Source organism: Pogoniulus pusillus, chromosome 11, assembly GCF_015220805.1.
Source record: "Pogoniulus pusillus isolate bPogPus1 chromosome 11, bPogPus1.pri, whole genome shotgun sequence".
In the NCBI taxonomy this organism is placed as follows: domain Eukaryota; kingdom Metazoa; phylum Chordata; class Aves; order Piciformes; family Lybiidae; genus Pogoniulus; species Pogoniulus pusillus.
Window position 1 is genome coordinate 17,521,700 of NC_087274.1, and position 13,703 is coordinate 17,535,402.

The 13,703-nt window shown below is 51.9% G+C and overlaps 1 protein-coding gene across 10 annotated transcripts in view; it reads right to left on the reverse strand.

The window, feature by feature from the left end:
* Positions 1–7,338: 7,338 nt before the first annotated feature.
* Positions 7,339–13,703, reverse strand: part of DYSF (dysferlin) — a 102,650-nt gene continuing 96,285 nt past the window's right edge. For all 10 annotated transcript variants that reach the window (XM_064151233.1, XM_064151230.1, XM_064151229.1 and 7 more), the window contains one exon: positions 7,339–9,061. In XM_064151233.1, the coding sequence (XP_064007303.1) occupies positions 9,023–9,061 (39 nt within the window). In that variant the 3' untranslated portion in view covers positions 7,339–9,022. The remainder of the gene's footprint in view (positions 9,062–13,703) is intronic.

Genomic DNA, 13,703 nt, shown 5'->3' on the forward strand with positions numbered 1-13,703 from the left:
CTTCCTTTGACAAGCTCTGGGCTCTTCTGAACTCCTGCTCCTTGGCTCCATGTGAAGCCACAGGCATCACACTGAGCCATGGGGACATTAGAAGGCCTCAGCTCCAAGTCCTATCCACTCTCGTGCTGCCAAGGAGAAGCAAAGGCCAGAGAAGGTCTGTAGCAGGAAATCCATTTGTGGTGTGCTGGCGGGCGGATGAGACACTCCAGGCTGCCTAACTCAGTGAGGTCTGCTTGCTATTAAAGTGCAGGAGAGCAGCTGAAGAACTTGGAGCCCATTAAATGCTACTTTTCAGCAACAGGCTTTGAAAACTGGCAGTTTATTTTTATGTAGAGTGAGCTGTGCAGGGAACGCCACAGGAGAAGGAAACGCAAAGGAAAAGCTGCTAGCGGGTTGCAGGATGGAAAAACACCACCAGGTCTCCCCTTTCCCTACATCCCAACCTTGGAAAGCCCCTAAACAGAAATCACAGAATCACAGAAACACTCAGGTTGGCAAAGCCCCTCAGGATCACCAAGTCCAACCTGAACCCTACTCTACAAGATTCACCTTCAACCATAACCCTAAGCACCACAGCCAAACCACCCTGAAACACATCCATGGTTGGTGACTCCACCACCTCCCAGGGTAGCTCATTCCAGTCCCTAACCACTTTCTCCATGAAAAACTTCTTCCTAATGTCCAATCTTAACCTCCCCAGTCCCAGCTTGAAGCCATTCCTCCTTGTTCTGTCTCCAATTACCTGTGATAAGAGACCAGCAGCAGCCTCTCTACAACCTCTCTTTGGGTAGCTGTAGACAGCAATGAGTTCTCCTCTCAGCCTCCTCTTCCTCACACAAACCATCCCCAGCTCCCTCAGTCACTCCTCATAAGATTTATTCCCTAGGCCCTTCCCCAGCTTCTTCATCACTTCAAAGTGATGGAGTCTGCAGGCTCTGGGGTTGAAGTGTCACTAAGCTGTGCGGGCTGAAATGTGGTTTTCAGCTTACCTGGAGCAGGCTGCCTGGAGCACAGCTGGCAGTAGGGAAGTGGATCCTCCACCCAAGCCTGCCTCTGAGAGGGGCTCAAAACAGGGCTAAAAGAGAGGAGATAAAGCAAAATGGTTTGAAGTCCATCCCCAGTTTAAGAGGGACAGGGATCTACTGGAGAGAGTCCAAGGGAGGACTACGAAGATGATTAGGGGACTGGAGCACTGCCTGGTGAGGAGAGGCTGAGGGACCTGGGGCTGCTTAGTCTGGAGAAGACTGAGAGGGGACTTAATAAATGTCTATAAATATCTGAGGGCTGGGGGTCAGGAAGGAGGACAGGCTCTGCTCACTTGCTCCCTGGGATAGGACAAGGAGCAATAGATGAAAGCTGCAGCACAGGAGGTTCCAACTCAACACAAGGGGGAACTGCTTTCCTGGAAGGGTCCCAGAGCACTGGCACAGGCTGCCCAGAGAGGTTGTGGAGTCTCCTTCTCTGGAGATTTTCCAGGCCTGTCTGGATGTGTTCCCATGTGCCCTGAGCTAGATTGTATGGTCCTGCTCTGGCAGGGGGGTTGGACTTGATGATCCCCTTGGGTCCCTTCCAACCCCTCACATCCTGTAAGCCTGTGACTGAGTCCTCAGACAGCAACCTGATGATCTTAGAAGTCTCTGACAACCCAAAGGATTCTGTGATTCTGAGATTTCCCTTTATGTTTTCTTGATTGAGATTTACTCCTGCACATTCTGTGGCTGTCAGAGACCTCTGGATCTGTCTTGTGCTGTGCTAAAGAAGCCTACATCTTCTAACCTCTTCCTACAAGAAACCTCCCTTCTTCCAGATACCTCTCCTAGATACCTCATCTCTCTTCTCTGCCTTGGCTCCAGGTGCCTGCCTGGCTCCCTCTCCTCCAGTTCAGCAGAAAGGCTGAAGCTGCCCAAAAGAGACTCAATTTGAGTCAATCACTGAGGTCGCGCTAATTCTTTTCATCACCTGGCTGAGCTGAGGAAGGGATTTTCCTTACAATGTTTTTATTCTTTATGAACCATTTGAGGATTACTGAATCACAGAATCACTCAGAAACATCCAGGCTGGCAAAGCCTCTCAGGATCACCAAGTCCAACCTACAATCCTACTCTATGAGATTCACCTTAAACCATATCCCCGAGCACCACATTCAAACAACCCTGAAACACGTCCAAGGTGAGTGACTCCACCACCTCCCTGGGCAGCTCATCCAGTGCCTGAAAAGCACTGATCAGTAAAGGTCTCCAACACTACTCTAAGTTTTCCACATTCAAGCCATGAGGACGATGACACCAACTGTCTCCACTGCCCACAGGATTGGTGATTTCTGGTATTTCTTAACAGCCACAGTGCTGGAGCTGAGGGCAGTGTCAGGATGGCAGCTCTCAAACGAGAGAATGTGCAGCTTTAGGTCTGTTTAGTAGCAAAGAAAGTCTTGGATTTCAAATCTCAGCCAGCAAGGAAAGAGGGGGATGAGTGACAAGCAGCCTTTCTGTTATTCTTTCTATTTTCTTCTCTTCAAGTTGCGTAACACCCAAACCAAGGAATTATATTTAGAGAGACCTGACTCCAGATCCCCTCCCAGTCCCCAGGATCACAATGGGTGGCCACATGCTCCGGTGAGGGGAGCTCCACTAGACCTGAGCTCGGTGGCATCTTGCCGGACTGGCAGCGCCAAAGGTGTAGGTTGCAAACCACGTTGATGACCTTCCCGTCTCTCCAGAGCCATTGGGCAGCTCCACATCCCTGGACAGATCCAGCCCATGGCTTTCAGACACTGCCTTCAGCTGCTGTGACTCATCCCAGTGACAGGTGCCAATTGCTCTCTGTTGACTATAGAGGAAGACAATCAATCCGGGCTTTGTTTTCCAGCCTACAACCATCTACATTGCAAGCAGATGACTCTTCCCACTGTGTTTTCATTGGCATACAGCAACCATAAATCTCTTGCTTCTTCAGGGTGGGTTTCCATCCCCCCCCCCCCCCCCCCCCCCATATCCACCAAATCCTATTTGTCTTTATTTGCTTCAGACAGAAGAACAACCTTGAGTCTGCTCCAAAAGGACAAGAAAAGGGGCGTAAAGATGCTGCTGCTGCCTCCTCTAGCTCCTTCTGCTTCTGCATTCAATCCACTCTAAGTGGCCTGGCTTTGTGTGTTTTCATAAACAAGGGATTATGCTGCTCCCAGGGCAGAGCTCCAAAAAGGTCCTATCATCAGGAGGTAGGAGAGTAGATTAATTTCTTTCACACGTGTTCAGAAGAAGGATGAAGAGAGAAAGAGGGAGCAGGCTTGGAGAGAGCTGAAGCTTTCCTACTTTGGGAGGCTGTGATTCTCCAGCCCTCCTAAGAGTCTTTGATGAGGTCTGCACACAAACTGATGGCAAACAACATGTGGAAAAGAACAAGAGAATGGAAAGAAGGGGGAAAGACCAAAGAGAGAGGGAAAGCAAAGGCAAGGTAAAGCCCAGCCACACGCAGCTCGGGACAAGGCTTCTGTTGTCATCAACCACTGGAGCTGCCTGTTGAAAATGTCCCTGGTGCAGCCCAGAACAAATCCCAGCTCGTCAGTCAGACCAGCCTCATCCTCTCGTCACACTTGCAGTCTTCAGGCCATCGCTAAGACATTGCCTGAGCCTGAGAGCATCAGCACTCTGGTCATGGGGAGCCAAAATGTGAAGAGCTTTGGCCTCTTCCCATGGACTGGGTGGGGCCCATCCTGCCCCAGGCACTGCCTGGACCATCTGCCCTACAGCTACAGGTCCCAGCATGGCCAGGAAGCACATAGTTGTCCTGACTCAGTGAGTAAATGTGACTGAAGACAAGAAGAGGAGATGCCATGACCACCATGGTGACACCGATGTGGCCAAGACCTTTCTGTGCTTCTAAACCTTGTGCGTGTGAAGGAAAGAGCACAGGACAGCGCTCCACATGGTGATATAGTGCCAAGTGTGGGACCTTCACTCAGTAATGTCCAGTTCTGCAGCCCCCAGTACAAGAGGGATATGGAGGTGCTGGAAGGTGTCCAGAGAAGGGCCACGGGGATGATCAGAGGGCTGGAGCTGCTCTGCTATGAGGAGAGACTGAGGGAGTTGGGGCTGTGCAGTCTGGAGAGGAGAAGACTCTCAGGTGACCTTATTGTGGCCTTGCAGTATCTTGAGGGGGCTATAAGAAAGCTGGGGAGGGACTTTTTAGGCTGTCAGGGAGTGATAGGACTGGGGGGAATGGAACAAAACTAGAAATGGGGAGATTCAGACTGGATGTTAGGAAGAAGTTGTTCAATATGAGGGTGGTGAGAGCCTGGAAGGGGTTTCCCAGAGAGGTGGTGGAAGCCTCATGCCTGGAGACATTGAAGGCCTTTCACAATATGGCCTGAGGGCTGCAGCCTCCAAGGCTCAACCATCTCACCTCCTGCCAGTGCTCTAGCAGGAGGATAGAGAAGTGCAGAAGGAAGCACTTCTCTTTGCTTAAGTAATTTTGCAGTCATTCAGCATTATATTTATGGCCTAGTGGGGAAGGTCCTTGCACTGCACACAACTGCTCAGCCAAACCCCACCTGGACACTGTGCTCCTGGCCTCTGCTCTGGGTGACCCTGCTTTAGCAGGGAGGAGGGGTTGGATTAGATGATCTCCAGAGGTAGCTTCCAACACCAATCATGCTGGGATTCTGTGAGTCTGTGATCACAATTACTACCTTGAACTCACCCTTCGATCCTGCCCAGCCCACCCAGCAGGGGCAGGGGTTCCATCTCAATCCTTTTGTACCCCAAAGCTTTGCAGCTTTCTCTCCAGTGTCTGTCGATTTGCACTCCTCTGCAACCTACCTTTGGATCCAGATGGAATCAGAGCTGTGAGACAATGACTTTGCCTGGGACTGCAGCTTGCTGTGGCCAGATCTTGAGGGCCCAGCCAGGGCTGGTTGCTGGATATCCTCTAGAGATGGTGCCAAGGTGGCATGGTTGTATCTTTGTAAGGTGCCACTGGGAGCAGAGAGCAACCTGACCCAGTCAAAGATGTTCCTGCAGTGCTGGGGTCAGCTCTGGAGTTCTCAGCATAGCAGAGACAGGGACCTGCTGCAAGAGGTCAAGAGGAGGTCAGAAAAATGATCAAAGGGCTGGAAGCCTTCTGCTGTGAGGACAGGCTGAGAGAGTCAGGCTTGTTCAGCTTGGAGAATGGAAGGCTTCAGGGAGACCTTCTGGTGGCCTTGATGATCAGAAAGATGGGGACAGATTTTTTAGCAGTCCTGTTGTGACAGGACAAGAGGTGATGGTTTGATTCTGAGAGAAGGATGTTCAGAATGAAGAGAAGGAAGAAATGGTTCACAGTGAGTGTGGTGAGACCCTGGCCCAGGTCATTCCAGGTCAGATTGTTTTGGGCTCTGAGCAACCTGCTCTAGCTGCAGATGTCCCTGCTGGCTGCAGAAGGCTTGGACTGGATGACCTTGGCAAGGTGCCTTCCAACCCAAACCATTCTGTGATGATGACTCTAAGGCTGACACAAACTGTGTCACTCAAGGCCAGGGCTACTGCCACCTTCCCACATGAAAATCAACAGACCTCGGGGCCAGCAGGTCACAATGGCTCTCTGTATACATCATCCCCTTAGGTCAACTCTCCTGGCCTCCATGCACCATGTTCCCACCCTGCCAAGCAGGTAATGAGCAAAACCAACCACAGGCCACATCTCTCTGGGTTAACACAACAACCACAACCACAGGCAGCTTCACAAAGAGCTTTTTTATGGCAGCAACTTGACCTGCTTCCCAGCCCTGGTCCCCCTCACGCTGCATCACCTCCCTCCCCTCAGTCGCTTTGATGCAAGCCACACTTCTGGGTGGAAACCTCTCTCCTCCTGAGCAAATGAGACCAGGCAAGGAACAGAAAATGTTACTATTGAAGAGAAGAAGTTCAGCCCTTTTCCTTGGGTTTTTCCACCATGCCAACATGGAGGTGAAAGCAGTTCAGTCCCCAGGGAGGTGCAGCTTTCCAGCTTCTCATCTCCCTTCCCTCTGGCTTAGGAGGCTGAGCCCAGGCACTGTGAAGCACAACATGGCATTGTCAGGGTGTCCCAGAAGGAGCTCACACACTCTGGACTTGCAGCCTCCCACCACACACAATGCCAAGCTGGAGGCCAAGGCAGTGACAGCAAAGCAAACCTCACCCAAGGGTTCAGGCAGCAGAGCCATCTACAGTTCACTCTTGCACACAGCCATGCACAGGCAGGAGCCATCTCCTTGTCCCCTGCCGCCCACTCCTCTCCAGCAAGGACCAGCTCTCTGGTGCCTTCACCACGGACACAGCTGGGACACTTCCCACTGAGATGTGGGAGGGTGAGAGGGTGAGGTGGGGCTGGGTGGGATGGGTATGGACAATGCCATCTCAGAGTGCCTGAACCCTTCCTCAGACAGAGTCTAGGACATTCAGGTCTCATCTCCTGCCTCCCTTGAGCTGTCATCCCAAAATGTGACGCAGTGGAGGGGCTCTCCTCTGCCAAAGCAGGCAGTGTCCAACTCACAGATCACACAGGATCACAGGATGTTAGAGAGACCCAAAGAGATCAAGTCAACCCCCCCTGCCAGAGCAGGACCATACAATGGAATCTCATCCCTTTCAGAGCAACAGAAAGGCACTTGAGGGGTTGGACTTCACCTCTGGAGAACCCTTCCAACGCCTAACACTGTGATTTAATCACAAACAGCATCAGCAGAACCCCTCTGCATCCCCAAAGCATCTCCTCGACACAGGCTGTGGCCTCTGAACAGCTCCAAAAAGGTGCCAGAGAATTCACTCTTGGGTCAGAATCAGAAAACATCTGGTTGGAAGAGACCTCCAAGATTGTCCAGCCCAACCTTCCACCCATGTCCCTCCTTTTAAACACCTCTAGGAATGATGACACTGCCCTGGGCAGACCATTCCCATGTCTGAGAACCTCTCTCTGTGAAAAATGGCAGCTGGTTGCATTGGCTCTACAAGTCCATCCCTCAAGAGAAGAACCAGACCCAAAAGGACTTTGTGTGATGCCCAGAAATAAGAAGAGGAACAAAAGCAAGCACGAGAAGGGTCTTCACTTGGGCTAAGAGCTGCTGAGGCTGAGTCCTGAGAAGGCTCTGGATCTTCTCATTCCAGCAGCTCAGGCCCATCCCAAGGGGTGCCTGCCCAGACACACGTACACATGCCTGGGGCAGCTGGCCAGGCTGAACTCCACCTACTTTGGCAGAAGGGTTGGACTAGATTTTCTCCAGAGGCTCCCTTCCAAACGCCACCATGCCATGGGATTTCTGCATTCCCAACACACAAGAGGGAAGGTCTCACAACTCCATCCACACATTAAACCACACCAGCAGAGGAGAAGGGTTCAGAGCATTTCATTTGTAACCACAGTGCATTATAGTGTGTAAGGCATAGGCAGATGACACAAACACCTCCCAGGCAACTTTAGAGCCACAGGGAATTACTTTCTCTAGGTTCTACCTCCTGGCTGCCTGTGGTCAAAAGACATAACCAAGCTACAGAAGGCTCACAGGAAAGCAGAGCTGGGTCTGGCTGCTCAAGTAGCAACAAAACACAACTGAGTTGCTGTTTTCAGACACTCAGACCTGCTTTTACCCACCAGAATCCCACAGAATCTTCTTGGCCTTGCAGCCTGGACTGGAAGCACAGAGGATTGGAAGCAGGGATGCTCCTTATGGAGCTGGCTGCCCGTGGATCCTGCCCTCCCATCACTGTTGACCCATTCTAGTCGGTCAGGGAAGAGCTGCTGGGGAATAAAATGTGGTTTATTAAGGGTAGAGGCTGTGGTGAGGTGACACAGAAGCATGTTTTGGTAGGGCTGGTCATGGAGTCTCCCTCACTGGAGAGATTCCAAACCCACCTGGACACTGTGATCCTGGGCAAGCTGCTGTGGGTGCCCTGCTTTATCAGGGTGGTTGGACTGGATGATCCCCAGAGGTCCCTTCCAACCCCAACCATGCTGGGATTCTGGGATTTTATGACTCCACTTTGAAAGGGAGGTGTGTGGAAGCTGAGGCATAGGAAGTTTCATTTAAACATGTGGAGGAATTTTTCCCCTGCAAGGGTGACAGAACCCTGGAACAGGCTGCCCAGGGGAGCTGTGGAGTCTCCCTCTCTGGAGATATTCAAACCCCATCTGGATGTGTTCCTGTGTGATCTGTTATAGGAGATCTTGCTCTGGCAGGGGGGTTGGGCTGGATGAGCTTTGGAGGCCACTTCCAGCCCCTGACATTCTATGATTCTGTCTGTGCGTGTGTGTGGGATGGGACTGTGAAGGTGAAGGAGCAGCTCAGAGGGGAAAAACAAGCTCCAAACCCATGAGCCAGACTGTGCAGCCCTTCACAAGCACAAACACTCAGTGGGAGTTGGGATTGAACGTTTACCATCAGGCTCCTGCCCAGGTTTTGCATCTCAGCCCTTCTCCTGGCTCCAGGATCCCATGGGCTTTGCTCTTTGGCAAGGCAATGTTGTCAGCCCAGGCTACCAGGCTGTGCAGCACTCTGTGCCTCCAGCAGGCTTTATAGGCAGAGAAACCAGATAATAAAAGGATGGCACCACAAAGGGAAGCTGAGGCTCGTTCAGAGTGCAAAGAGAAGCCTGCTTAAAACCTGAGAGATTTGGGGGTTGCATTTGCTGCCCGCCCCAGCAGCTCCTGACTCCCTCTGCTCAGCTCTCCAACAGCTTTGGACACTCCTGAAAAGGGTCTCTTCATCTTCACTCTCTGGTTTTGAACCAAAGTTCAAGCTTTACAGATCAGAGCAGCTGAATATAAAGTGGGGAAAATAAAAGAAAGAAAATAGGTAAAATAAGAAATATTTGGGGGGAATTAATTCTTGGCTGACTCCAAGGTGAGTGCTGGCAGCAGGGCTCTGCCTGCTCTGTCAGGGGAAGGTGGATCTCAGGAGCTGAGCCTGTTTCTCCTCCACCTCCAGCTGCTGATGTGGATTCAGCATAAAGCTGCAGCTTCTTTCCAACATCCCCCAAGCAGCCACTGGACCTTGCAGGCATTTTCCAGCACAGCTTCAGTTGAAAGGCTTCACCAGTTTCATAGCAGCGTAGTTCTGGAAAGGTGGAAAAAGAAAGTGAAAAGAAAGGTGAGTCAAGGCAGGTAGAGAAGACTGGTGTGAGGAGGTTAAAGGACTCTTAGGGTCATAGCTGAGGATTTAGGGCAGGCATAATGGCCAAACTCCCACTCCCAGTCTGCAGAGACAAGCACGTTACCACCACTATGGATGGCAGAACCACAGAGCTATTTTGGTTGGAAAAGACCTTCAAGATCATTGGGACAGGACAAGGGTCAAGGGAGGTAAACTCTGGCACAGGAGGTTCCACCTCAACACGGGGTCACAGAGCACTGGCACAGGCTGCCCAGAGAGGCTGTAGAGTCTCCTTCTCTGGAGACTTTCCAGCCCTGTCTGGATGTCTTCCTGTGCAACCTGCTTTGGCAAGGGCAAGGGTTGGACCCTAAAGACCTCCAGAAGTCCCTTCCAACCCCTAACATCCTGTGCTCATTGAGTCCAAATATTAACCCAGATCATCACTAAACCATGGTCCCTTCCAACCCCACCCACACAGCAGGTTTGAATCCCAGCCAGTGTGGAAGAGTCTTCCACTTGACAAATCCCACAAGTGCAGTGACCAACAAGAACATTGGGGGAATTGGAAGGGGGGAAAAAACCACCCAACTCCACACACAAGTGCTCAAAGTGCTGAAAGCCAAGCAGGATTAACCAGGAAGAGAGCTGTGATTACGGATAATAGGGATGGAAGCAGCTCTGGGCTCTCAGAAGACAAACACAGCTTGAGAAGGAAGTCAAAGTGCTGATGGTGGCTCCAGCTGGAGGAGGAGTCACATTTTTCTCTGGTGGGAGCCACAAAAAACTTTCCAAGAGTCACTGCTTTGGGGAGAGAGCTTCAGCAGCACCTTCTGGATGTGTTGTGGATAGAGAAATCTAAGCTGGACATTTGGGACCCTTTCTTCTCATGTCATGTCTAAGCCCAAGACTTTCATTCAACTGTTCTCATAGCAGGAGGCAGAGATCCCCAGGAGCAGAATCAGCCCTCGGCTGTGCCTTCACACAATTGCTGAATCCCCGCATGGTGAGGTTGGAAGGGACCTCAGGAGATCATCCAGCCCAACCCCCCTGCTACAGCAGGGCACCCACAGCAGCTTGCCCAGGAGCACAGTGTCCAGGTGGGTTTGGAATCTCTCCACAGAAGGAGACTCCACAACCTCTCTGGGCAGCCTGCTCCAGGCCTCCAGCACCCTCACACCAAACAAGTTTCTTCTCCTGCTCAGATGGAACCTCCTGGGTTCCAGTTTGTGTCCATTGCCCTTAGCCTTACATCTCTGCAGACTGAGTCCTCCCTGACAGCTCTGCAGTACTGCAGTGACCTCACTGAAGATAAACTGCACCTCCCCAGCCACGCACAGGGCACTTTCACCTCCTCCCTAGGCCAAACCATGGAGGTTTTACACTGAGGGTGGTGAAACACCCTCACAGGTCACCCAGAGAGGTGGTAGATGCCCCATTCCTGGAAACACTCCAGGTCAGCTTGGATGGAACTCTGAGGAACCTCTGGAGTTCCCTTAGTCCAATCCCTCTCTGAAAGCAGAGTGGCCCACAGCAGCTTGCCCAGGAGCACAGTGTCCAGGTGGGTTTGGAATCTCTCCACAGAAGGAGACTCCACAACCTCTCTGGGCAGCCTGCTCCAGGCCTCCAGCATCCTCACACCAAACAAGTTTCTCCTGCTCAGATGGAACCTCCTGGGTTCCAGTTTGTGCCCACTGCCCCACAACTTCCAGAGGTCCTCTCCAAGCCCCACCATGCTGGGGTGCTGTGGTTCTGTGCTGGGAACCACTGGCAGCCCTTCACTGCTTCGGGTGAAGCACAGAGCTTTCAAATGGGACATTTGCTGTTAATCTCCAGCTCCCCTGACCACAGAGCTGGGCCTGTGGTTGGAAGCTTTCAGCACTGCATGGGAAACAGGAATTAAGGAGAAAAAAAAATCCCATTTTTATACCAAGAGACAAGGAAAATGCCTTGAGTTGGTTTTCAGGGGAGATTCCTGTCTGTCTGGGGTGGAGGGTGCCCTAGGCAGTGTTGGCTGAGGTTGTGAAGTTCAGACTGCATGGAAAGCTGATCCAGAACCACAGAGTCACAGAATTAACCAGGTTGGAAAAGAACTCTGAGATCACAGAGTCCAACCTATCACCTAAACCTTCTAAATATCTAACCCATGGCACTAAGTGCCTCATCCAGCCTCCTCTTAAACACCTCCAGGGACAGGCACCCCACCGCCTCCCTGGGCAGCCCATTCCAATGTCAATCACTCTCTCTGCCAACAAATTCTTCCTAACATCCAGCCTGAACCTGCTCTGGCACAGCTTGAGGCTGTGTCCTCTTGCTCTGTCCCTGGGTGTCTGGCAGAAGAGCCCAACCCCACCTGGCTACAACCTCCCTTCAGGTAGTTGCAGACATCAATGAGGTCTGCTCTGAGCCTCCTCTTCTGCAGGCTGCACACCCCCAGCTCCCTCAGCCTCTCCTCACAGGGCTCTGCTCCAGGCCCTCCCCAGCCTTGGTGCCCTTCTCTGGACACGTTCAAGCACCTCAACATCTTTCTTAAACTGAGGGGCCCAGAACTGGACACAGCACTCAATGTGTGGCCTGACCAGTGCTGAGCACAGAGGCAGAAGAACTTCCCTGGTTCTGCTTGGCCACACTATTGCTGACCCAAGCCAGGATGCCATTGGCCTTCTTGGCCACCTGGGCACACTGCTGGCTCATGTTCACACTCTGCCAACCAGCACCCCCAGGTCCCTCTCGGCCTGGCTGCTCTCCAGCCAATCTGTCTCCAGTCAGCACCCAGCTGCAGACAGGGCTATCCAGGCTGCATGCAAGGCTCAGTGCTTCTGTACTGCAGCCAGCAATGACTGGGAGGATCCTGGAAGGCCCAGTGGAGGATTCCAAAAGCAGCAAGATATGGTAAAGCTCTTGAGGCAAGGGCACAATGAAAAGGGCAGCACAGACAGGAAACTTCACCTCCATGTGCACCGCTCAGCATCCTTCCAGCCCTGATCCTTATCCTCTGCCTGCTTGCCCTGATGGTCCACCTACCCTGACAGGGTTCCCTGCAGGTTCCCCTCCCACCACTCATCCCTTTGCCCAGGATGAGAGGTTCAAGACTTTCGCATGGGACCTCCAGACTGCAGCCGCAGCAGCAAGATAATCTGCTCCAGTTGCAGATGTCCCTGCTCACTGCAGGGTGGTTGGACTTGATGACCTTTAAAGGTCTCTTCCAGCCCAAACAAGTCCACAATTCTAGGAAGATTACAGGCACAGTGCTCGAGGCAGCAGGGTCCTTATTTTAAACAGGACCTGATGGTGCTCCTGGCACACGAAGCAGAACAGAAGTGAGGAGGGATTGGTTTCCCCTGCTTTAAATCAGGGGAGCCCTGCCAAAGGTCAGGGTGCCAGGGGTATCCTTCAGCACTACTGTCACATTTAGTGCCTGATGAAACAGGAAAGGAACTTAATCCCTGAGCAGATACAGAACCAATGACCTCAAAAATCTAGGGGCAGCTGGCCAAGGACAGAAAAACTGAACATTTCCATCAGATGTGGCCTTGGGTTTTTCAAAATGCAACTAAACATTGCCCTGACCCAAAACTCAAATGAAATACAACAACATCTCACTAGGAAAAAAACAGGGAAACATCCCAAGCAAGGAGGGGAACAAAGCAATATTTATAGTCTGAAAGCTTTTTCACCCCTCCTCCCAGCCCAATGTTCATATGATGCCACTGGAATGAATGCAAAGCCACTTGCATCTTCAGGGAAAACTCTGAGTGCTTGGGGGAAAAAGGTTTTGGGATCTCCTGCATGACATGAAGGTGGAGCCTCCAGGAATGGCTCTGAGCACAGGACAAGGAGGAGGCAATGCAGCACAGCTCTGCAGTCACCCTGTACCTCCATGCCACTTAGCACCTCTGGAATCATTTTGCCAGCAGGAAGGTTCCAGCCCTTCCTATAGGTACAAGGATAAAAAGATGAAGAGAGCAAAAGAATTGTAGGAGCAGCTGAGGGAACTGGGGGTGTTCAACCTGGATAAAAGGAGGCTCAGGGGAGAACTTCTCAATCTCTAGACCTCCCTGAAAGGTGGTTGGAGCCAGGTAGGGGAGAAAAGGAGAGTCCTGAAGGCACCTCAGGGGTGCAGCCCACGAGATTTCACTGCTGGACCATGGGCATCACATGTATGCAGCTGGAGGCCACCAAGGTGGCATTGTTCAGTCTGAAAAAAAGGAGGCTGAGGGGAGACCTTCACTATCTCTACAACTCCCTAAAAGGAGGCTGCAGCCAGGTGGGGTTGGTCTCTTCTCCTAAGGAACAAGTGATAGGACAAAAGGAAATGGCCTCAAGTTGCCCCAGGGAAGGCTTAGGTTGGGCATGAGGAACAACTTCTTCCCCAAAAGGGTTGCTAATGGCTGGCCCAGGCTGCCCAGGGGCAGTGGTGGAGTCCCCATCCCTGGAGGAGTTTCAAAGCCATGGAGCTGTGATGCTGAGAGCCATGTTTGGTGGTGACCTGGCAGTGCTAGGCTATGGGTTGGACTGGATGACCTTACAAGCATCTTCCAACCCAAATGGCTCCATGATCCCATGGTTCTGTGTGATCCCAGGATTCTGTGCAACCCCAGCCTCTTTT